The sequence below is a fragment of the Arachis duranensis genome, chromosome 4, assembly GCF_000817695.3.
Source record: "Arachis duranensis cultivar V14167 chromosome 4, aradu.V14167.gnm2.J7QH, whole genome shotgun sequence".
Taxonomy (NCBI): domain Eukaryota; kingdom Viridiplantae; phylum Streptophyta; class Magnoliopsida; order Fabales; family Fabaceae; genus Arachis; species Arachis duranensis.
Genome location: NC_029775.3, coordinates 116,509,792 through 116,532,067, shown reverse-complemented (window position 1 = coordinate 116,532,067; position 22,276 = coordinate 116,509,792). Strand labels below are relative to the sequence as shown.

The window sequence follows — 22,276 nt, the reverse complement described above, 5'->3', positions numbered from 1 at the left end:
CTAATGTTATTTACATATTTAAATTAGGAAGGATTACATTTTTTATTTTTTAAATATCTTTGTTTTGCATGTATATATTCAAATAAAAAGAAAATATTATTCCTATTTAAAAATAATTAAATACTTATTAAACTATTATATTAATTAAAATTAATTTATCATTATTATATACATTTAATAAATAAAAAGACAAAATTAATTTTTGGTAAAGAAAAGACAAAATTAATAAACATGTAACATGTTATTGGTAATAGCATTGTAGTAGAGCAGATATTCTAAATTCTTACAGAGATATTAACGGGGCACTAATTTTTGTTGCCAAAGAGGAGGAAGTTGTAAAAAGAAAGTAAATCATTACACACACAAATAAATAATAATAAAATAATATGTTGTCCCATTAATCTTCGTTCTTTTTTTCTTTCAAGTTTCTACAAAGTGGACTTTGCGCTGAGTATTCAAGATAAACACCAAACCCACCAATATTTTCGATCTCACTCTCAATCTTATTACACCAAAAACATATCAAATTTATCAAAATCAATTTCCAAATCATTTCCCATTTCTTACAGGGGAAGAAAAGAGAGAAAGAAACACCGTTAAATGTCCACCACCGACGCCAATTCAGCGGCGGCGCCGCCGCAGTCATCTCGGCCAACCATAACCCTCCCTCCTCGACCCTCCGCCGAGGCCTTCTTCTCCGGCGCCGGCGCTGGCATCAGTCCAGGCCCCATGACTCTCGTCTCCAGCTTCTTCTCTGATGGCGGCGGTTCTGACTCCGACTACCGCTCCTTCTCTCAGCTTCTCGCCGGCGCCATGGCGTCCCCGCTTGCCTTTGGCGGTGCTTCCAGGCCTCCCTTTCCGCCCCCCGAGAATCCCGGCGAGAATTCCGGTGAGGAAGGAGCGCAGAAGAGCTTAGGGTTCAAGCAGAGTAGGCCCATGAACTTGGTGGTTGCTCGTTCTCCAATGTTCACTATCCCTCCAGGGTTGAGTCCTTCTGGGTTTCTTAATTCGCCGGGATTCTTTTCCCCTCAGGTAATTGATTCTGCGAACTTTTCCATTTCTGTAATAATTGAGTAATTTTATCTGTTTAATTACTTGAATTGGGTTTGGGGTGTGGTTTTACGAGGTGCCTTTTCTGGATTTTGATGATTGAGTATGGGTATTTACTTAAAGTGTCGATTTTTATGTGAAAGAGTGATTTGGTGATTCTGGGGTGTGTCTGTGTTTTAATTGGTGTTAAAAGCTGATTTTTAGGAAAATCCTTGTGTATTCTCACAGTAATACTCTTCGACAATTCAGATTTGATATAAGCTTTATTTTTGCATAATGCTCAAAGTTCAATCCAGTTGTACGAGTGTTGCGTTAGTGTTGATGTTATTAGTGGACTGGTGTAGAGTAGTACTTGCTGAAACTGCATAAAAGTTTCGAGATTTTATGGTTGCTTGTATGGGTGGTATTTGCTGTCGAGTTGTTGTTAGTCCATGAAAATTCACTGGTTTTGTTCGTTGTAAGGTTCTTCTCTTTTCTTGGGAATTGGGATGCAGATTTGGGATTTAGTGTGAAACCAAATAGACAGAGTCTTTGGTATTGATGATGGGTTTGACAAAGTGATCGAATTTTGATGAGGGATGTGACTTTTGGATATTTTTAATACATATACTGTTTGTTAGTGGATTGACTTTTGGTTGCACTACCTTGATTTTTTCTTTGTAATTTGGATGGGATGATTAATCAACAAAGGTTTTGGGGATGATATTTGTGCTCTGAATAATAATCACTGCAAATCGCTCAATACGAAATGGACTGAGAATCTTCCAAATCTCTGTTAAAATTTGCAACCCAATGACCACATCATGCATTATCTTGCATCATGTGTTGGTCATGGTGCTGGATATTTTTCTCAGTGTTATGTATGGATGTCATCTTCTTTCGTCCTGAGGATGATGTATATACTGGTCTGAGGTTTTTATTATGTCTTCATTTTAATGTATACAGAGCCCCTTTGGGATGTCGCACCAACAAGCTTTAGCACAGGTTACTGCTCAAGCTGTGTTTGCTCAATCTCAAATGCATATGCAAGCTGACTATCAGGCGCCTGCAGTAACAGCTCCGACAGCTCCCGCAAATCCATCAGTAGAGCAGCCATCTTTTACTCAAAATGAAGCTTCGCAGCAACAAGTGGTACCGTCTGTATCAGAACCCAGCAATGCTCAAGTGGAAACATCAGATATTTCAAACACTGATAATAAGAAATTTCAACCATCTTCCATGGTCATTGACAAACCTGCAGATGATGGTTACAACTGGCGTAAGTATGGGCAGAAGCAGGTTAAGGGGAGCGAGTTTCCACGGAGCTACTACAAGTGTACGCATTTGAATTGCCCTGTTAAGAAAAAGGTTGAGCGTGCCCCCGATGGTCACATAACTGAAATTATCTATAAAGGCCAGCATAACCATGAAAAGCCTCAGGCAAATAGGCGTGTAAAAGAAAATAATGATTCAAATGGAAATTCAAATGTTCCACCTAAGTCTGAGTTGAATTCTCAGGGTTGGGTTGGAAATGCAACTAAGGTTGCAGAAAGCATACCTGATTGTTCGGTTCCTGAGAGCGACCAGACCTCCAATCAAGGGGCAAGTAGGTTACCTGGATCAAGTGAGAGTGAGGAAGTGGGTAATGTAGATAATAGGGAAGAGGGAGATGATGGTGAGCCTAACCCTAAGAGAAGGTAAGTTTCTCCTTGTTAATCCTTTATCATGCATAGTTGCATATTTAAATTCTTCATTGTTTGCTAAAGTTTAGCCTTGCAGGAACACTGATGTTGCGGTTTCTGAAGTACCTCTATCGCAGAAAACCGTTACAGAACCCAAAATCATCGTGCAAACAAGAAGTGAAGTTGATCTTTTGGATGATGGCTACAGGTGGCGAAAGTATGGTCAGAAAGTAGTAAAGGGAAATCCTCATCCAAGGTAAACACTTTGGTTTTTCATTGGGCACCTTTAATTCTTTTAAAAGCATCTGTATCAGAAACTAAAAATGCATCGAAGTTTAAACCGAGTACTTAATTTGAGAAGTAATTGCATGGGGTTTGCTTGTATTAATAATTTAATATGTAAAGCTAATCAGATATACAAGAATACCTCACTAGATTTCTGTTATTGTGGTCCTCCATGATATCATTGAAGATGAATTAATTAATTAGATCAACTGTATGAGGTGAATCAATGAACTACAGCATAAGAAGTTTGACTTATGAAAGTATATGAGCATTGGGAAGTGAATGTACTCATTGTTCACTTATAAGTTATAATTTATAAACTTGATGTTTGAAAATGTGGTTTAGTGTAGTAACTGGAGTTGTGCCAAGTGATTATTGCCAAAAAAATGAAGTAGAAGTTCCGGTAGAGCAATAACCATTATTATATAAGATCTGCACATTATTAAATGCAATGGAACATAATAGATGTATATTAGTATGGTGACTGTGGTTTGGGTTTTTGATGTGGAAATCAGTGTGTAATAATTTCTTACTTGATTTATAATAACGACCCTCTCTAGCAAAGACCATGGGAGGTTAGCAGGGCCATGCGCCCTTCCTCAAGGTAACCTTTTTATAATAACTTTTAAGCTATGGGTGGTATAGTAAGTTGGTTTCCTTCCATGTTGTAAAACAGTTTCAATTAAAACAGTCATTGTGATTAAGTTCTTTTTTAGATATGTTATAAGCTTTTCAGAGTTTAAATCTGTAAGAGTTTTGGTTAAGTAACAACTCTAAACAAAGAATCTAACACAAGCGGGATTAGCAAATATAAAAGTCTAAGTAAAGTGGGTTAAATTTTGAGTAATTCTGTGCTCTGTCCCTGCTCTCTAGTATATTCTATAATCACTTGTAGTTGAATTTATTTGGCTTCAATGTGATTGAAAATATACACATTCAGCATCTGGTGGGAAGAATTCTAGATTTTAAGCAAGTCTTATTTATCATAATAAACACTGGCGAGCTTAGTATAACATGTGACTCGAGAGGGATTTTTCATAGGTTTCTGGAACCTCACCAGAAGTCAATGGGACAAAGGCGGGATTTGCTACCCGAATACACACAATATAAAACATTGCTTTTTCTGTCCCTTTCTTGAAGCTGCTAGTAACTCTCAACTTGTAATTCCTTTTGGCTAATTGTTGTTAAACTTGTGGAGCCTAGGTAAACTAGAAACATAAAGCTTAACTCATGAACTCGTAAATTGGTTTGGGGACCCAAATTTGTTAACAAGTTAACTTTGATAACCAGTTTTGTTTGTAATTTTCCACACATATTTCTTTTCTTTTAAGGTTTTAGACCTGTCTGATGCCAAATTTCTATGAACAGGAGTTACTACAAATGCACTAGTGCAGGATGCAATGTGCGAAAGCACGTTGAGAGAGCTTCGTCAGACCCCAAAGCCGTCATAACTACTTACGAGGGAAAACATAATCACGATGTACCTGCTGCTAGAAGCAGTAGCCACAACACAGCGAGTAACAATTCAGTGCCTCTGAAACCGCATAACCCGGTGCCACAGAAGCATCCTCTACTTAAAGACATGGATTTCGGAAGCAATGACCAAAGACCGGTACATCTGCGTTTAAAAGAAGAACAAATCATAGTGTAAATTCTGGCGCCAAGATCAGTTATGGAACAGAATTCCCATGGTACATAATGAACTTTTCTAGAAGTTGAAAGGATAAAGAGAAACTGAAGGTGTATTTAAAGTTGGAAATGGTTAGTTCATGTGTTTTGTTGTTTTGTTGTATCTTTTGTATGTAAGCAAACACCTTCTTTTGTACATCTAAATTATGGAACTGTTACTGTATAAGATGATTTTCACACGTATGAAGATGCATTCCAGATTAATGCTATGGAGTATGGACATAATTGTAATTTCAAATTAGTAGACTGTTCCTGTTACTGTCTATTACATCCTTGTATAGGGCAGGCAGTTCTGGAGCAGAAATAAAATTATTGAAACTTGAAAAGGTTTGTGGCAGCATCACATTATTGAACTACTTTGTATTTTGTTGAATCTTAAAGAATTATTTTGCTTTATTTTGACCTTGTGTTGATTGATCTATGTGGATTCTGATAATGATATGCCGGGTTTGACTGTTGTCTTATTTGGGTCTGAGTTTGTAAAACAACAATCACTGAGATTTGATCAATGCACAAAATTAATATTATAATTATACAAAATTAATAAAATAAAATACTATAGAGAAAAAAATGGAAACAAAATGATAACTTCAAATTAAAAATTCAAACAATTTTCTAACAATTTCTTCCAACACCATTCAATATTAATTGACTTCACATTTTAAAATTTATTATTAGAAAATGATGTTAGTAGGAGAAAACATGATAAAAAAAATATATAAAAATTATAATTTAGTTATAGAGGAAGGAAGTTGATCTGTTGATGTGCTAAATGATAATAAAATACTATAAATAAAATGTTATTATCTAATTGTACATTATTATTATTTAATGCTAAATCATACTAGAAAAACACATTAAATTCAATTATTTCATTTGTATGATTATAATCATAGGTGTGATATTTGTTAATATAATAGTTTAAGAGTGAATGATTGTGTGTAAAAAATTGCATAATGATATTGTTATGTTTTAAAATTAAATTCTTGTAATAACATACAAACAAAAGCTTAACCGTGAAGATTAAAATGAATGGCTTGCTCATCTGTTTTTTTCAATTCCAAGGAGTAAATTTTCATTTCAATATTGCACTCTTTAAATTCTTGTTGTTCCCACTTGAGAATTATATATCTTTTCTTTTGGATAAAGTACTTTCCTTGGGAATAACAAGCAATTTCGAATTTGGCTTTGTTCTTAAAAGTAAGAGAAGCACGTTCTAATTCCCTGAAAGAAAAAGGGGAAAAATATATGGAAAAGTCTAGGGGCCAGCAGTTTTATTGAATTTTGGCCAACATGTAACCAGCAGAGGAAGGTGAGCCATTGGATGAAATCTCATACCAATCTCACACCATCAAATTATTATTGATGGCTAATTGATGGCTAATAATCACAAAAATTACTGGCCCCTAGCGTTGCTCAAAATATATATAATTCTTATTATTTCTTTTTTAATTTAGATTTAGATTAGATAGACTTAAACTTCTACTCATTTTTTTTTAATCTGACGGTAAAGTGAGGAAAGAGATACATATGTCGCTAACTTTATTATTTTTAACCAAAAGATGGTCAAAACATTAAAGTTTTAAATGGAAGCATAAAATATAAAAGAGAATATCTCCACCAATGTAACAAAAATTTAAAATTATAAAAAGAATCAAAATATTTATTTTGGTCTCAAATCTCAATGAGACATCTTAATCTCTTTGTATAAATGGTGTATAGAGAGTCAAAAATTCATATATTTACGAGAAATTGATAATAAAAAATTATTAAATAATAATTTAATTAAATATATTAAATTATTTAATAATTTTTAATTATCTTCATATAAAAATAATTATATATAAATTTATACTTATATTGAAATATTAATTATTTAAAAAAGTAGTCTAACTATATAAATTTAATTAGATAATTATACAAAAAATTATGTGTATGAAGTACGGACATTTTGCTGAATTATCGTGTCTGTCAGACACATTTCGGACACGACATTTATCGACACTCGTGCGATACGTGTCTTAATAAAAAGTAAAAAATTATTCTCCGGATATACCTGGACACACCTAAATACCATGACGTGCCAGCGTATTCAGTCTTATTTTTAACATATATTTTTAAAATAAATTTAGATATAGTATATATTATTAATTTATAAAATAAAAATATTTTAAATACTTGATATAATTAAAATATTATTACTATTTATCTAAAAAATACTTTATATTTTATATATATATACATATTTTCGTATCATGTAAAATTTTAAAATTTACGTGTCGATATATCTTATATTCGTGTCCGAGTCCGTGTCAGTGTCCATGTATCATAGACTCATAGCTCTTTGTGTATACCATTAGTATATCAAAATAAATTTTATATTAGCTTTTGTCTGTTTATATAAAAAAAAAACAATTTAATTGGATAATTAGTTTATGTCTCCTGAAAATTTTGGATAGAGTCAAAGAGAAATGTATGTATGTATGTATACGTGTACGTATATGAAATGAAAACCATGCAAAGCACACGTCAATGGAGTGAGTGACAACCACCGTCTCCGCCACGACGATGACCACGACCAGTGGATCTTCTCTCTCCTCTCTCTCTCTCCCTTTTATCTTTCTCTTTTTGTGTTTCTTTTGCAACGACAACCCCCCAAAAAAAAAGCATGCATTGATTCGGACCAACGAATTGTTGGAGTCTCTCTCTTCCTATGCTTTCGGAGCGTTGTTCTTCAGAAACGAACCACCACCACCATCACCCTCACCCTCCTCACATCTCGCAACAAAGTCGAACAACAACCCCTCCTTCCTTCCATTCTATTCTTGCCAAAACACAAACAAACCCTTCCCAAAAAAGAAACTACCGTTTTCCTTCTTCTGCCCCCATTATTCCTCTTTCAAATGCATTTCTTTCTGGGTTTCTGACCCGCAATTCTAATAACACAACCAAAAACGCTTCTCCGGTTTCTCGAAAGCGGTTTTCGCGAACCCGCTTTCGAGAGCCTGGTCCATAGATGCAGGAGATAACACCCCAAACTTACCGTTTTTGGACCTCACTAACTGGTAAATGGGTTGTGTTAACTCCAAGAAGGCTCGTGCCGGAGATCCATCTGCTTCGCCGGCCGACGATGGCGTAGCATACGTCAAATCCTATTCGCGGAGAGGCAGACTCGCCTCCGGTCGCGTTGGGGCGGTGGTGTCTTCTTCCCCCGCTTCCAGGGGCCGTTCTTCGACATCCGCGGTGGTTGCCGGTGAGGCTGCGGAGGTCCGGGAAGGAGGTGGTGACGCAAAAGGCGACGAGGCGGTGGCTGCGGAGAAGCTTGAGAAGAAGAGTAGTAAGGATATGGTGGTGAGGGAGAATGGGAATGGGAATAATGGTGGGAGAGGGAGCTCGAGGCAAATTGGGGCATTGAATGCGAGGATTGGTTTGTCGCATAGGTTTGTGGAAGCTGAAAGCATTGCTGCTGGTTGGCCACCGTGGCTCACATCTGTTGCCGGTGAAGCCATTCACGGTATGGTTCCTCTCAAAAGTGATGCTTTTGAGAAATTGGACAAGGTATATTCCTTCAATCGATTCCACTATTTTTGTGGTTTTATGTGTTTTTATTCAATTAAATTTGTTACTCCGGGCTATCGGTTATTCTTCCGCGAAGTTGATAGCTAAGAATATTAGATCATTTGATATGTTTAATTAAATTGTCATTTAACCAATAAAATTCACATGAAAGCCATTGCATATAAGTTGTCACCTCATGGGAAATAAGGAAAATTTAAACTTTTTGTCAAAAGAAGTACCTAACAGTCCCTCTAGTAATAGGATTAGATTGGAACATGTAAATAAACAATAATGGTGTTCTTAATGCATTGGAGTTGAAAAATTTTGGGGTTATGTCTAAGTTGTTTGGAGGAATTTGATGCTAATGCATGCATTGATTCAAAAAGGAAATTTTTGCACAGCAATACATATTAGCAGATTTTTTGTCTGAGTTGTTTGGAGAAGTTGATCTTTAACATCATTCTGCAGATTGGACAAGGTACATACAGCAGTGTTTTCCAAGCACGTGAAGTTCATAGTGGGAGGATGGTTGCCCTGAAGAAGGTGCGATTTGACAATTTCCAACCGGAGAGTATTAGGTTCATGGCAAGAGAGATTATAATCCTCCGTGCACTTGACCATCCAAACGTCATGAAATTGGAGGGCATAATCACTTCCCAACTTTCTCACAGCATCTACCTTGTGTTTGAATACATGGAGCATGATCTTGCTGGCCTAGTATCTTCTCCGGACATCAAGTTCAGTGAATCACAGGTTTGTCATCATATTTCATTTGTGTCAATGAAAGAATATGTTTGTTTCTGGGTTATCTGTTCATATGTTTCATCCTGTTTTTCATGAACAGATTAAATGTTACATGAGGCAGCTATTAAGTGGCATGGAGCATTGTCACCTTAGAGGTATTATGCATAGAGACATTAAAGTGTCCAATATATTAGTGAACAATGATGGTGTTCTCAAGATTGGAGACTTTGGATTAGCAAATACACTTAGCCCAAACAACAAGAACCCTTTAACAAGTCGTGTGGTGACTCTTTGGTATCGCGCTCCTGAGCTCTTGATGGGTTCAACGAATTATGGAGTTTCAGTGGATCTATGGAGTGTCGGCTGCGTATTCGCAGAACTTTTCCTGGGAAAGCCAATCCTTAAGGGAAGAAATGAGGTAATCCTTATAGTGAATCATGTACTACAACCATATTATAGGAGTTTCAAGTCCTATGCATCTAATTTGATGTTTATTCTTCTTTGATCAACAGGTTGAACAATTGCACAGAATCTTTAAGCTTTGTGGATCTCCACCAGAAGAGTTCTGGAGAAAGTGTAAGCTTCCTCTTGCAACAATGTTTAAACCGCAGACTACCTACGAAAGCTCTCTTTGGGAGAGGTGTAAAGGTTTTCCTCCAACTGCTGTAAGCCTAATTGAGACTTTACTGTCCATTGATCCTTCCGAGCGTGGCACTGCCTCCTCTGCACTGATGTCTGAGGTAAATTCATTCCCATGTGTTGCTTATACATTTTGTATGATGATGGTTATTTCTCACTGTTGCCAATTTCATGTTATTGAGTTTGATTTCTAACTTTTTGTTTCATTTCTTTACCCCTTTATAGTATTTTAGCACAAAGCCGCATGCTTGCAGTCCATCATTCCTTCCAAAGTATCCACCAAGCAAAGAAATGGATGCTAAATACCGGGATGATGCACAAAGGTAAACCATTGCAGTCTATTTCTATTCATACCAATTTGTCATTCATGAATATTATATATATCTTATGAAAATGGAACAAAGCATATAGGTTGCATGTTTTGCAAACCCAGCTTATGCAGCCTTATTCATATATACTATTTCATCGCAGCATTATGCGATGAACTAATATATATGAATATATCATTCTCTGCATTTAGATAGCTTGAACAATTCATTTGAACCATTCTCTGTTGCTGAAGTCTTGATCTTAAATACTCAGGAAAAAGGCCGGAGTGGCTCGTGAGGCTGCGACGACAGCAAAAAGGCCAAAACGGGTCCAGAAAGTTTTGGATTGCCCCAACAATAATAATAAAACAGCTACAAAAGAGGTACCTAATTCTTTCAGTGCACAAGGCTGTATGTACTGCTTTGAGAAAATTGCTAGTTTTATTCACTTTTCTTTGCTATATTTGTGAAGGAAATGCAGAACAATGCTCAAAATGGTGGTAGAGATGATAAAGTATATCAGACAAAGGGAAGAATCGGAGTTGTGCAGCAGAAAGAGATGCAACATAAACCAATGTTTGATGCTAAGTCAGAGGCTGCCAAAACAAATGGTTCTCATGGCTATAGTGTATACTCAGGTCCGGCACCAGCCTCGGGATCTACCGGCTTTACTTGGGCTACTAAGAGGCGAAAAGATGCTGCTTCAACTTTATCAGATGGCTCAAGAAGTAAAATCAGTGGACTTGATCCAAACTTCGCCAAAGGAACATATGATTTAGCAAGACAAGGGATTGATGTTTCACAAAGAAATCGTAGTTACACAAACTTTCAAGATGAAACACATCAAGAATCATTTGATGGAGCTGATGAGTACTTGGATTATGATCCCACAGAAAAAGCAGATTCTATGATAAGTACTCAGGTAAATTTGGAATTCTCAGTTTGGAATGAGTGGATCCATTTCAAACCTTTGATTCCTGTCAAGTTCTATTTGTTGCATCTTATTTTTTCCTTGCCAAAACTTTACAGGGCAACATTAATGAAGACTTGCATTTTGAGAATGGCATGAGAAGAGGAGCCAGAAAATCACGGTTTGGTTGAGGTAAATAAAATGTTTACTGATTCACTCTTTTATTTTTAAGAAATGATGCTTGCACGGTTTTTTTGTTTATAATTTCTTTTATGAGATAAAAGACAATTTTTTTTTTTAATTTTTTAAACAAAATTTAAACACTTCCATTATCTGTGTGGTCAACAATGTTTTCTCTTTAATAACAAATTCATCTTTTTTGTGTTGAGGGACAAATTTATTGGCTAAAAGAAAAAAATCGGTCAGTCGAAAACAAATTTTTCTTCTTAAAAATCTTTTAAGAATCATTTTGTCTACTTGTATTTTTGTTTTCAACAATAACATTAAAATTTCTTGTTTGTTTATTTTATTCCTTTTCTCAAAAGATGTTATTATAATATTTTTTAAAACTAAATTAGAAGTCAGATTCTGATGAGTAAACTATTGTGGTTTTTTTACAGAGCCAAGGATTTATTTGATTACAGTGCAGTAATTTCCCTTTATTCTTCAAGGGTGCTTTGACTAAAACAACATTCTGGCCCATTGCTGGACTGTGTTATCAGCATCTGCACCTGAATTTTTAACTTCTGACTTCACCACACATTTATCTCAAGTGTTAAAAATCCTAAACAGGATAATTAGCACTCAAATATATAGGATTGCACACAGTAACAGATGTATAATGCTCTCTCTTGGAAGATGGTATGATTGAAAAATAGCTAACTTTTCTATAAAATTTTGTTAGCCTTGTACATGTTTATCTATTTTTTTTTCATTTTTTTAAAATATAAAATCTCTAACCCTCAGCCTTAGTGCACAGAAATGGGAAGAAATAATTTCATTTGTTTCCCCTCAGTATTATTCTTGTGTATATCAAATAGTGCTTGCAAAATGCAAAGCCTGAAATTACCTATTTACCATTTTAGACAACACAAAATAGTATAGACGAATGCCACAAGCCACATTTCTCAATGTAGTGCGGTTTTGAATGCAAGGATTATGATAACTAGTTTGTGTAATGCGGTTTCATACCAAAGCATTCCATTTTATTTATTTACATTTTGTGGTACATCTTAGTTTCCTTAAGTTTTAGCTTCAAAATTATAAGTGCATAACTCTTAACTCCTAAATCTACTAAATGTCAAAATGAGTTGGAAAAAAAACTTTTGAGAAAACTTGTCCAAATATGAGCCATGTTCTAAATGTTTTTTAAGAACTTAATAAGATAGAATAGAATAGAATGATATAGTAAGAATATATTGAATCTTCAAATATGTATGTACATGACTTGTTCTTATATATACACATATTAATAATAGAAATCAAAGGGATAAAATTTTAGGAATTTAATTTTTATGAACCGTGAGTGTAAGAATTTTACACAACAATCAATTATATATTGTTATATTAGCAAAAGAAACTAATTTGTAAATTCATTACTTTGAAAGCAATGTAAACGCATAAATATGATTAGATGATCATATAAAACTCTTTATATTGTGAATGCATCGGCTCAAATTTTAAATCATTGCCCTTGTAGTTCTTGCCTATTTCAAAATAGACAGATAAGAGCAAATATGACATCAATGACAATGGGATAAACCTCATTTAAATATCATACATTTATATGATTTTTAGACATTTTAAATTGAGTAATGCTACACATTTAAATTTTTTTTGTAAACTAAGTCTAACTAAGTTAAACAATAAGATTTGGAATAATGTTAGTCATAACTATTTTTTATTATGTTAGACCAATTTAATTAGACTTGATTAATAAAAAAATTTGGATGTGTAGTATTATTCTTTTAGATTATGTTGCTTTTCTTAAAATAATAATAATAATAAAAAAAACTAATCATATCACCTAGCTATCGATCAATCATATACATGTATACTCTTTCCATTTCTCATAAGATCTTACGTCTCCAATACAAGAGAGAGTATATATGAATTATGCTGATCCTAATACTGTAGAATGAAGAGGAAATAAAAGACAAATTCATGAGGACATATTTGCTTACGAACCTCCCTTTTTTTTTTTTTAATCTTTTCCCTTAATGGCTTTCCAAATTTGATTTAATTTACTAATTTCAAGTTTTCAACAGTTATATAGAATACTAAGGTATGATTATACCTACATAACAACTAAATGGAAACTTATCATTATCTTCTTAACTACTACTTACCAACTGCTTAAATAGACAAATGCAAAATTAATATGACTACAAAATATGAACAAACTGTTATTAAAAAAAGAGATACCCTCTTCATTTTTTATTTTATTTTTTCTTTTTCCAGTTTTACATTGCTAACTGTCAGCTAATCAACTAAAAGTATATTACAGTAATTATAGTGTTTCAAAAAGTGTTGCTAAAATAAAAGTTAACGTTTTTTTATTGTTAAACAATATTTTTTAAAAAGTGTTGCTTAAAAAAAGTACTACCAAAATGAAAAAGAAGATGTGACTTTAATTTTAACAACTCTTGCATAGTCATCATAGCCACCATAGCAGTCTTACTAGAATCCACCTTCATTATATTACATATATAGCTTTTCCACTTCAAATTATTTCTAACAATGTTGGCTGCATTTTTCATTTTCTTGTATATTTTGTCACAGAAAATGTCACTGATATATCTTTTAAACAACAAAGAATATGTAGTTCTGCACAATGCTCATGTCTCAATCTGGATTAATTTAAAGTTAGTTGGTAATTGGTTGTTCAATTATTCACAACAAGAAGAGGTTACAATGCAAAGTTAGAAACACATAAATTGGTAGCATTTGTCATTCAAAAGTGTTAGGTACACATCTATCTTAAGTGATGTGTGTCTCACATCTGTTTATATGTGACAAAATTAAATTGTGGTAACAAATATAAGAACTTAAGGTGATGATGAATGTGAATTTAAAGTGTACAATTGCTATTTCTGTCTTTTCAAACGAAAAATATCAGACAAAAATTTATCATGATTCTGACTTGTTACAAGGTACAACACAAAACTTAATTTCTATTAATCTCTTAACTTCTATTTCTCTGAATTTAAGAATGTTACAGAAAAATATGTAACTACAGGAGTTGCACCAAAGCATAAACCTGGAACTCCATTTTTCCTCATCCAATAAGGAAGTAACTATTTAATGAAAAATTGTTTGTAATAATATAGTTTTAACACTAACAACCCCCTGCAATGCAAGGTAGTGATGGAAGCCCTTAGCATTCATCATCACTGATCACAAGCATAGGTATTTGGTCATTATTACTAAGGTCAATCTTGTTCAATCTAAGACAGCATAGCACCTTCTCTGGAAGCTCTTCTTGTTTCTGTGCCTGTTATTCGAAATTTGAAGAGAATGGTAAATGTCTGTTGAAAGCTAATTCATCAAGTAGTGCTACAAAGTAGGTTGCATTATCTCAAAATGTAACATTCAAGTTCCTTAAACTCATGCTGGAAATCTTCAAGTTAGATTAGTCAAATTCCTGATAACAGGGTTCGGAAATTGGTGGCAATGCAAATATCAAAAGAAAAAAACTATGTCTACCAATTGCGATTATCACAATGTCTTTGTGTGCTAGTTGGATTATTTTGAAACTCATGGCAAGTTTGAAAATCATAGATATTATTTAAAAGTTGTGAAGCCAAACATAACAAAATAAAGAAGGAAAAAATAGGTTAACATAACAGGGTACCTGAATGGTTAAGCCTAGATCAAGAATGCCATCTTTCAAACGATCTCTGAATGAATCAAGTCCTTTCCTTGATATGTAGCTAAAACGATGTATGTCAAGATCAATCTCAAAGTAATTAGGACCCTGTTAGGAAGAAAATAAACAAGAATCAATTCATGTCTATGTGCCAAGGTGAGTAAGCACTTATTACTTATATATGTATTTCATGTTTTATAAGGTAATGATGCTGCAAGACATTGATATACAAGTTATAAACTCTTCGTAGTTGCAATTTAGGTCCGCAAATCGAGTTTACAAGTAAATTTCTATGATTCACATTAACTTAAGCTCTACGTTTAGGAAAACTATTGAGTTTGATGACATTGGTTAAGGATCCTTACCTTGTAAAAGTTGTGTTGGGGGCGAGAGAGAACAGGTTTTCCATTATAAGCATTTACTAACTTATTTTCAGCAACACTCAAATTCATTTCCTCAGGGTTGGCAAGTCCTACCATGATCTTTAGTCTTTCTCTGAAAGGTACACTTGATTCTTTTGCAAATCCTTTCACCTTTTCCATCTCATCATCAATGAATTTCTAAAGCATAAATTGGAAAATATGGAACAAAATTAATACTTTATTTATTGTAAAGCATTAATATATTAATATATTGTGTCAGTTAAATTTTATAGTTGTTGGTAATAAGATAATAGCATTGGAAATCTTGAGATACCGTTATGCTTTCTTGAAACTGGGAAGAAATGTTTTCATCAAGAGTCTCGTTAAGCTTGAAGTACAACACAAGACTCAGTCCTTCTCCATCACTATCACCAAGGAACATTGCAGCTGGATATGTAGGCAACTGCACAAAATGCACATAATATATCATATGATGGATGAGAACATGATACACATTTCAATCAATACCAGTGCTGAAAATGTCTAATAATATTGAACAAACTGAAAAGGTTTTATACCTGAATGTTTACAATAAGAAGTTGGGGAATTTCCCCATTGGTTGCTGTCACATTTGGAAGCTCTAAGTATTTGGCAATATGATGTATCTTTTTGGGACAGAAAAATAGATCCACACCAATTGGAGCATATGGACTATAATTTATTGCAGGAGACTTTTTCTTATCCCTGGAGAGTAGGAAGTTCAATCAAATTGAAAATTTGTAATGGGAGTATGTATCTATGTATATCATCAAAGAAGGACAAAGTCAACAACATACTTGAAATAGTTTTCGCCACGGAGCTCAAACGTTGAGGGTAGAATTTCAGACCAGCATCCTGGAGATGGGTTTTCTCCATTCTGGCTTGGAATTGTGTCCCCTGCTCGCGGACGACGCAGATATTTTCTTGATTGACCTGCATACAGATTCAATATTAAGGACTTCAATCAGCAACAGATTTTAGAGTTGCTAGTAGCAAACAATATACAATTTTAGGCCCAAAAGAATTTAAAAGTCGGTGGTATTCAAAAGATGTATTTCGTTTTGCAAATTTCTCTAGATGTCATCTCAAATTGTTGAAAATTCAAATGTTACAAACTCTTGTTGTTCTTAGTCAGTCATATTGATGCACGGAAAAGCAAAGTATTTTGACACTTACCAAGATCAGCTGCATTCTCAACATCACAAGATGGCTGTTTGAAAGAAAGCTTGAAAAGTGTTGACAGCTTTGATTGGGATTGGAGACCCTTGAAACTGACAGAAGGTGCCAACTGATGAAGGCTTAATCTGTGTGCAGTATCTTGAACCTTCTCATCTTTTAAACCTGTTAATAGTTAAGCTTCCATTATTAGAAAGGGAAACTCAAAAACCTTGTGTACCGACCCACGATAAGACCAAAAATTTTTGCTTATACCTGGGTTAACTCCATCAACTTTAAGAAAACTTTCATGATATTCTTCATATTGAGATTTGTTATCCATAAAACATGATGATCTTTCAAACTGGACCACTTGGCCACATGGGATATTGCCTACCACTAATGGAAATCCATCTGAACATAAAACCCCCAACACAAGGAAAGAAAGAAACCAGAATCAGAATGAAGCCAAATAATAACAATAATTTATAGACATAAAGTAACTTTATTGCCTAAATTCAAAACAAATGCCTTCCACAATGAACATGATCTCAAGTCTAAACATAGAACAAAAAAGGATAGAAAATCTTAGCATAAGACCACCTTTGGAATTTTAGCATGTTAATAAGGTTGTGTGTGGATATTGTTTCAGGATCACGAATTCATTTCGGTAAAAGAGACTGATACAAAGATAGACAAAATGCTTCTGTTCTAGAACATATTTTTTCTACTGTATTTTGTGTCAGGAGATAGTTTTCAAATAGGGCTTAACGGATACTCATTGATTACCTCCATAGACACTAGTGTAGTCATCATCTGATTCAGATTCCAGAATACTGGCAGAATCAAAATAACATTCTTCTTGGCAAATTACTGCAAGCAATGAAACAATCACAAATCATTCTGAATTTCAGGTTGAAAAAGAAAGGGAAAAAAGTGAAAATAGGAAAGTCAGGAAAAGACTATATACCATGTGAATCAGCACCATATTGGCTATGGCACAATTGAACTTGAGTAAGATGGAATGCAGAGTTTGAAACTTCAGAGCGCTTGCAAGTAGTTTTCGCGCCATTTTCGAAGTCCATGTGAACAAATTCACTCAGAGAATAATCCATTACACGCGCCCCTCCATTGCTAATCCTCTTTTTGGTGCCATTAATGGCCGGATTCGAGATCTTCCGACTACGTCTTACTATTGTTCTATGGAGCTTCTTTGGTGCTTGTATTGCATCAGAAGGAACTGAAACACAACTTCCCATTCTGTCTCGTTTGAAATGGTGAAACTCTGAATCTGCACAGAACATATATTTGACAATGCAAACTTTAGAGAATTCATATCAAAGCAAAGTTAGGAAACAAAACAAAAACAAAATCTCATTGAAACATTTTATCAGTAACCTTGCGTGTGATAAAATGTGCAAACAAATAATATGATTGGAGGTTGCTTCTAGGAGATGAAAACAATGATGAAATTCAACACCATACAAAGCAGAATTAAACTATATATATATATGGTTCATAAATAGGCATCATGTTTTGACTTTTGATAGGTCTGAGTTTCAAGGAACCTACTATTGTCTCCTTCTAGGAAGAGGGTAAAGGGTCATAATTGAGAGACAAAGAATAATAATGAAGACATATTAACAACCTTCAAAAGAGAAAGAGAAAAAGATATGTACTAAGAAAAGAACAAAAGAGAGGAAATTATATATATAATTATTTATGTTTATGTACAATGCATCCGTGCACAAAGAATTTTGTGTTATGGAAAAGAAATTAAATTGTTTATATAATAAAAACATATTGGAATGTGAAAAATTGAAAATAGTAGCTCCAGGGCTGAAGAATATGCAGAATTCTGAAACAGTGAAGAAGGAACAAGACAAGGACCACATCAAAATCTGAGGCATCATCTTTTGACTAAAATGTATAAACAAAATATATACCAGAAATCTTTATTGTCATTATTATTATTATTATTATTTGTGCATCATATTATTCAAGCTCCAAATAAATACAATGAAACCAAACAAATCCATGAATAGATAAAATAATAATAAGTTACATACCTAATTTTTTATATGAAATTCAGAGATGAGAGATGAGTAGGTATGATGTTGAATCTTCTCCTCTCCCTCTATGCAACAAGAGAGGGAGAGGATGCTGCAAAAAAATCAAACAGCACCTTCCTCTTTCTTTCAAATAATTATTATACAAACAAGAACACCCTAATCAATGTTGAGTTGAAGAAACAAAACCTAGTTGTTTGTTTATTTATTTATTTATATACACATCAAAGGGATACATATGAAACATTAATTAGTAAATTAGTATAAAATGATAGCTCTTTAATTATAATATTTCGATATGTTCTCCTTGAGTTTAGGCCTTTCATGCAGTAATGGCTTATTTACCTGGCAGGAACTTAATCTGTTTTTTTAATTATCTGAATTTGGATTATCTTGATATCTCGTTTTGCTTAATTATACCTTGATCACGTGATCATCTTTTACTTGATATTTTGACTTTATCTATATATATACAGTGCATGTATTAAGAATAGTAGTGTGCTGCATGGCTAAAAAACCAGAAGAGGAATTTAGCTTCTTTATAACTAACGTGTTTAAAGTCAATTAAGAGTTTAAGACTATATATATATATATATATTGTAATGTTAGGGTTGACAAAAAAAACAGCCTAAATTTATTTTATTTAGTATTTATTTATGAACATGACTAACAAATATATTATTTTTGATCCGTACGTGACCATCAATAATTTATACCTGTATTTGCAGAAATTTTACGCATAAGAAGTATATAGTTTATATCTATATTTATTAAAATTTATACAGATAAATTAATACAGTTTGTATTTATATTTTTTAGAATTTGTATACATAAATTAATAAAATTATTTGTTAAAGATAATATAGTATTTATATTAATCAAATGATGATAAAAAATACTAAAAAATTACTTACTCTAAAAAATTTCCTTTATTTATATTATTACAAAATACATTAAATAAAATTAAAAATAATAAATGATATTTTTTTATTATCAAATATTTACCCCATATATATATATATATATATATATAGTGGTTTAACCTATGATCATTAAATGATATATAATTTATATAATAAGGAGGCAGAAGCACATGATGATGCTGGCCAACAAGATAATCATGCATGCATGTAAGTATAAGCTAACCAGGTCGTACTTTTGTGAATAAGGATCTGTCTTTCACATGCAACAGCACTAATCACACGTGCACCAACACGCACTCAGAGAATTTATTTTAATTATTTATTTATTAGTCCTTAATTTTAATTTGTGGTTTTTTTGTATTTTCCTCAATTAAAATCTAATAAATTCTTGTTAGGATTGCTCTCTAATAGATAAAGTTTGTAAGGTCACTTTAGTATATTGAAAATTAAAATTTTAGACTTCTATTTATATTTAGTTATTAATTCCTATTAGATTATGAAAATTTAAGTAAGATAGATTATTATTAGGATTCGAATCAATAAATAATTTTAATTTTTTATTTATTAAATGATACATAATCAAACCACTGTATATATAAATAAAATATAAAATAATTAATACGATTATACTTATTTATGTGTATATAACTTACAAAGTAGATAATGAAATAAAATTTTCTAATGAACTAAACATATCCTCATGCATAGGGGTGTAAGTTATCGAATCGGATCGAAAATTATCGCAAACCGAACCAAAAATTATAACAACCGATTTGAAAATTGAAAAAATCGATTTTTTTTTTGTTTTTCTGACAAAATTGATCGATTCGGTTCGGTTTTCAGTTAGTTCGATAGAAATCGAACCGAACCAAACCGAACTGAAGATATGCATCCATTTTAATATTTTAACCATTTTAATCTTTAACCTAATAACAAAAATCCCCAACTCCTAACCATTTTAATGTTTTACTCTTATTATTTTAGTTTATTGACTATTTTGAACTTCTAATTATTGTGATTCATATTTTGCTCATCAAAAATTAGAAATTGAAAAATTTGACCAAACCAAACCGCTGTTAATTCGATTTGGTTCAGTTCGATTATTGTAAAAACAGCAAACCGAACAATTGTGTATTTGTAAGAACCAAATATATCAGTTCGATTAGTTTTTAATCTAAAACCGAACCAAATTGAACCGATAACACCCCTGCTCATACATAATGTATAAACTCTTACAAAAATACTTACAAATTACTTACTAAAAAGTTTTCTTAAAAATTCAAATTTATTGCACTTTTGAAATATATTTCGAATCCGTACCGGATATACCACCTAGTTACTTTATTTGTATTCGTTGCATGCTTAACAGTACAGTATATTTTTGCACTCTATGTATAGTAGATTTTTCTTGTTTGACCATGCTTTGCTTGTACTCATATATAGGTCTCTGCTAGCTTAATTATTTACAAGACACTTGATTGATCTAATCAACAAGTAACTACTATGCATTATAAAATCCATGGTGTGGTTATTACTCATGCGAATAATGAAACAAATGATATTTATAATGAAGTGAAGATCATATATAATGTCTTTATATAAAATTAATAGTTAAAAATTATTAAATAATAATTTAATTAAATATATTAAATTATTTAATAATTTTTAGTTAGCAACTTCATCACATGATATGTAAATTTTCACTTTATAATAATCACCTAACAACAATGTACAACAAAGCTTTCAGAAACTAAATGTAGGTCAGTAATATCATTTTTAATTATCTAACCTAGGTGTTCATGTAATTAAATTGTGGAATTAGATACCAACATGTTAGATGTAGTACGTAGAAGATAGAAGAGAAACTAATCTGATATGGTTAGTTAGTTGGAGAAGAATTAAGTTTGTTACTTTGTTAGAATTAGTTGATCAGTATTGATAAACTAATAAGCTTACATTCAGTTACAGATTAGTTAGAGAGCTAATCCATACGATGCTATATAAGAAGCATTACTTCACTGTAAGAATTAAACACAATTATTTTTTTTTTTTAAAAGAAATAAGCTCAACATACTGAGTGGAGCGTACAAGAAACACAAATAGATTTTAGTAACACCTATGTCGTCATTTCTGGTATAGCCATCAACAACATGAGTTACTTTGACACCAATCCTTAGAACAACAAAACAAACTAGCAACATCTGTTGCCTTGTTCTGAAAAATATACTCGTTTCTACATCTCCATATATTCTATATAACGGAGAAAAATCCCACTAACCATGTTTTTCGCGCGTCTTTCCTCAAGGGCATCATCCTCCAACTCTCAAAGTGCTCCTTTATAGATCCTGGGATGCTCTATATATGCACGACCCACATAACTGAACCATGCGCACCACACCTGCCAAGTGTACTCACATGTAACAAATAAATGTTGTACAGTTTCAATATTCTTGTTACACATGACACAAACATTATTACTTCGTTCAATGATGCCCAAGCTACTTAATCGATCCTTTGTATTAACTCGACCTACAAGTACAAACCATGTAAGTAGCTCTACTCGAGTAGGTACTAGACCTTTCCAGATTCCATTTGTGAATTTAAAGCTGAGGATATCTTCTGTTACAGTTTGTACCTGTATAACCTGCACAAATGAGTTAGTAGTATAAACACCTTCTTTATCAAACTTCCACACCACTCTATCTTGTTTCCCTTCTATTAATCTCACAGCTTGCAAGATGTCAAGCAGTTGGTTCAAACTGTCATTCTCCCATTGGCGGAGTTCCCTCCTTCACTGAAAGTTCCATACCCACTCAATCCCATCCCAAAACCCACATTCCTCGGATCCTTTGTTATTTGAAATCAAGTAGAGCCTCGAAAAGGAGTCTTTTAGCTTTTCTGACTGTAAGCATGTATCTTCCCAAAATCTGGTTGATCTGCCATCACCTACTTCCATAGCCAGACTGTCAATCATCTTTTGTCTGATATGTTGCTCCTTTATTTGCAGATGACAGAT

The 22,276-nt window shown here is 33.1% G+C and overlaps 3 protein-coding genes across 6 annotated transcripts; 2 read left to right on the top strand and 1 right to left on the bottom strand.

The window, feature by feature from the left end:
• The first annotated feature begins 422 nt into the window (after window positions 1–422).
• Window positions 423–5,081, top strand: LOC107486690 (probable WRKY transcription factor 4). Its single transcript, XM_016107248.3, has 4 exons — window positions 423–1,032; window positions 1,996–2,726; window positions 2,809–2,967; window positions 4,365–5,081. Exons 1-4 carry the CDS (start codon window positions 601–603, stop codon window positions 4,645–4,647), a joined length of 1,605 nt encoding a protein of 534 aa, XP_015962734.1. The 5' UTR covers window positions 423–600; the 3' UTR covers window positions 4,648–5,081.
• A 2,215-nt stretch (window positions 5,082–7,296) lies between these two features.
• LOC107486383 (cyclin-dependent kinase C-2 C-like) lies at window positions 7,297–11,916 on the top strand. 2 transcript variants are annotated; one of them, XM_021141148.2, is made up of 9 exons: window positions 7,297–8,243; window positions 8,712–8,996; window positions 9,088–9,405; window positions 9,500–9,727; window positions 9,852–9,949; window positions 10,209–10,317; window positions 10,416–10,856; window positions 10,964–11,036; window positions 11,465–11,916. In XM_021141148.2, the coding sequence occupies exons 1-8, from the start codon at window positions 7,755–7,757 to the stop codon at window positions 11,033–11,035; spliced, it is 2,040 nt and encodes a 679-aa protein (XP_020996807.1). In that variant the 5' UTR covers window positions 7,297–7,754; the 3' UTR covers window position 11,036; window positions 11,465–11,916. The 2 variants fall into 2 exon arrangements, with proteins under 2 accessions (XP_020996807.1, XP_015962405.1); XM_016106919.3 differs by having other exon boundaries at window positions 7,298–8,243; window positions 10,407–10,856.
• Window positions 11,917–13,909: 1,993 nt separating this feature from the next.
• Window positions 13,910–18,476, bottom strand: LOC107486691 (uncharacterized). Of its 3 annotated transcripts, none has more exons than XM_016107252.3 (11): window positions 18,338–18,476; window positions 17,239–17,559; window positions 17,058–17,141; window positions 16,545–16,682; window positions 16,290–16,454; window positions 15,911–16,046; window positions 15,653–15,818; window positions 15,409–15,537; window positions 15,078–15,272; window positions 14,698–14,820; window positions 13,910–14,337 (listed from the first exon to the last, which is right to left on the bottom strand). In XM_016107252.3, the coding sequence occupies exons 2-11, from the start codon at window positions 17,525–17,527 to the stop codon at window positions 14,221–14,223; spliced, it is 1,542 nt and encodes a 513-aa protein (XP_015962738.1). In that variant the 5' UTR covers window positions 17,528–17,559; window positions 18,338–18,476; the 3' UTR covers window positions 13,910–14,220. The 3 variants fall into 3 exon arrangements, with proteins under 3 accessions (XP_015962738.1, XP_015962737.1, XP_015962736.1); XM_016107251.3 differs by lacking the exon at window positions 18,338–18,476 and adding an exon at window positions 17,841–17,889; XM_016107250.3 differs by lacking the exon at window positions 18,338–18,476 and adding an exon at window positions 17,667–17,781.
• Between the last annotated feature and the right edge of the window lie 3,800 nt (window positions 18,477–22,276).

What these genes read in the sequence shown, in the direction of transcription:
- LOC107486690 (XM_016107248.3), top strand. Translation starts at nt 601, where the DNA reads ATGTCCACCACCGACGCCAATTCAGCGGCGGCGCCGCCGCAGTCATCT. An exon ending in GAGCCTAACCCTAAGAGAAG is followed by an intron (nt 2,727 to 2,808) that starts GTAAGTTTCTCC and finishes TTAGCCTTGCAG; the next exon opens with GAACACTGATGTTGCGGTTT. An exon ending in AAGGGAAATCCTCATCCAAG is followed by an intron (nt 2,968 to 4,364) that starts GTAAACACTTTG and finishes TTCTATGAACAG; the next exon opens with GAGTTACTACAAATGCACTA.
- LOC107486691 (XM_016107252.3), bottom strand. Translation starts at nt 17,527, where the DNA reads ATGGGAAGTTGTGTTTCAGTTCCTTCTGATGCAATACAAGCACCAAAG. An exon ending in AGTTGATGGAGTTAACCCAG is followed by an intron (nt 16,455 to 16,544) that starts GTATAAGCAAAA and finishes AACTATTAACAG; the next exon opens with GTTTAAAAGATGAGAAGGTT. An exon ending in TGAGAATGCAGCTGATCTTG is followed by an intron (nt 16,047 to 16,289) that starts GTAAGTGTCAAA and finishes ATCTGTATGCAG; the next exon opens with GTCAATCAAGAAAATATCTG.
- LOC107486383 (XM_016106919.3), top strand. Translation starts at nt 7,755, where the DNA reads ATGGGTTGTGTTAACTCCAAGAAGGCTCGTGCCGGAGATCCATCTGCT. An exon ending in TCCTTAAGGGAAGAAATGAG is followed by an intron (nt 9,406 to 9,499) that starts GTAATCCTTATA and finishes TTTGATCAACAG; the next exon opens with GTTGAACAATTGCACAGAAT. An exon ending in ATTCTATGATAAGTACTCAG is followed by an intron (nt 10,857 to 10,963) that starts GTAAATTTGGAA and finishes AAAACTTTACAG; the next exon opens with GGCAACATTAATGAAGACTT.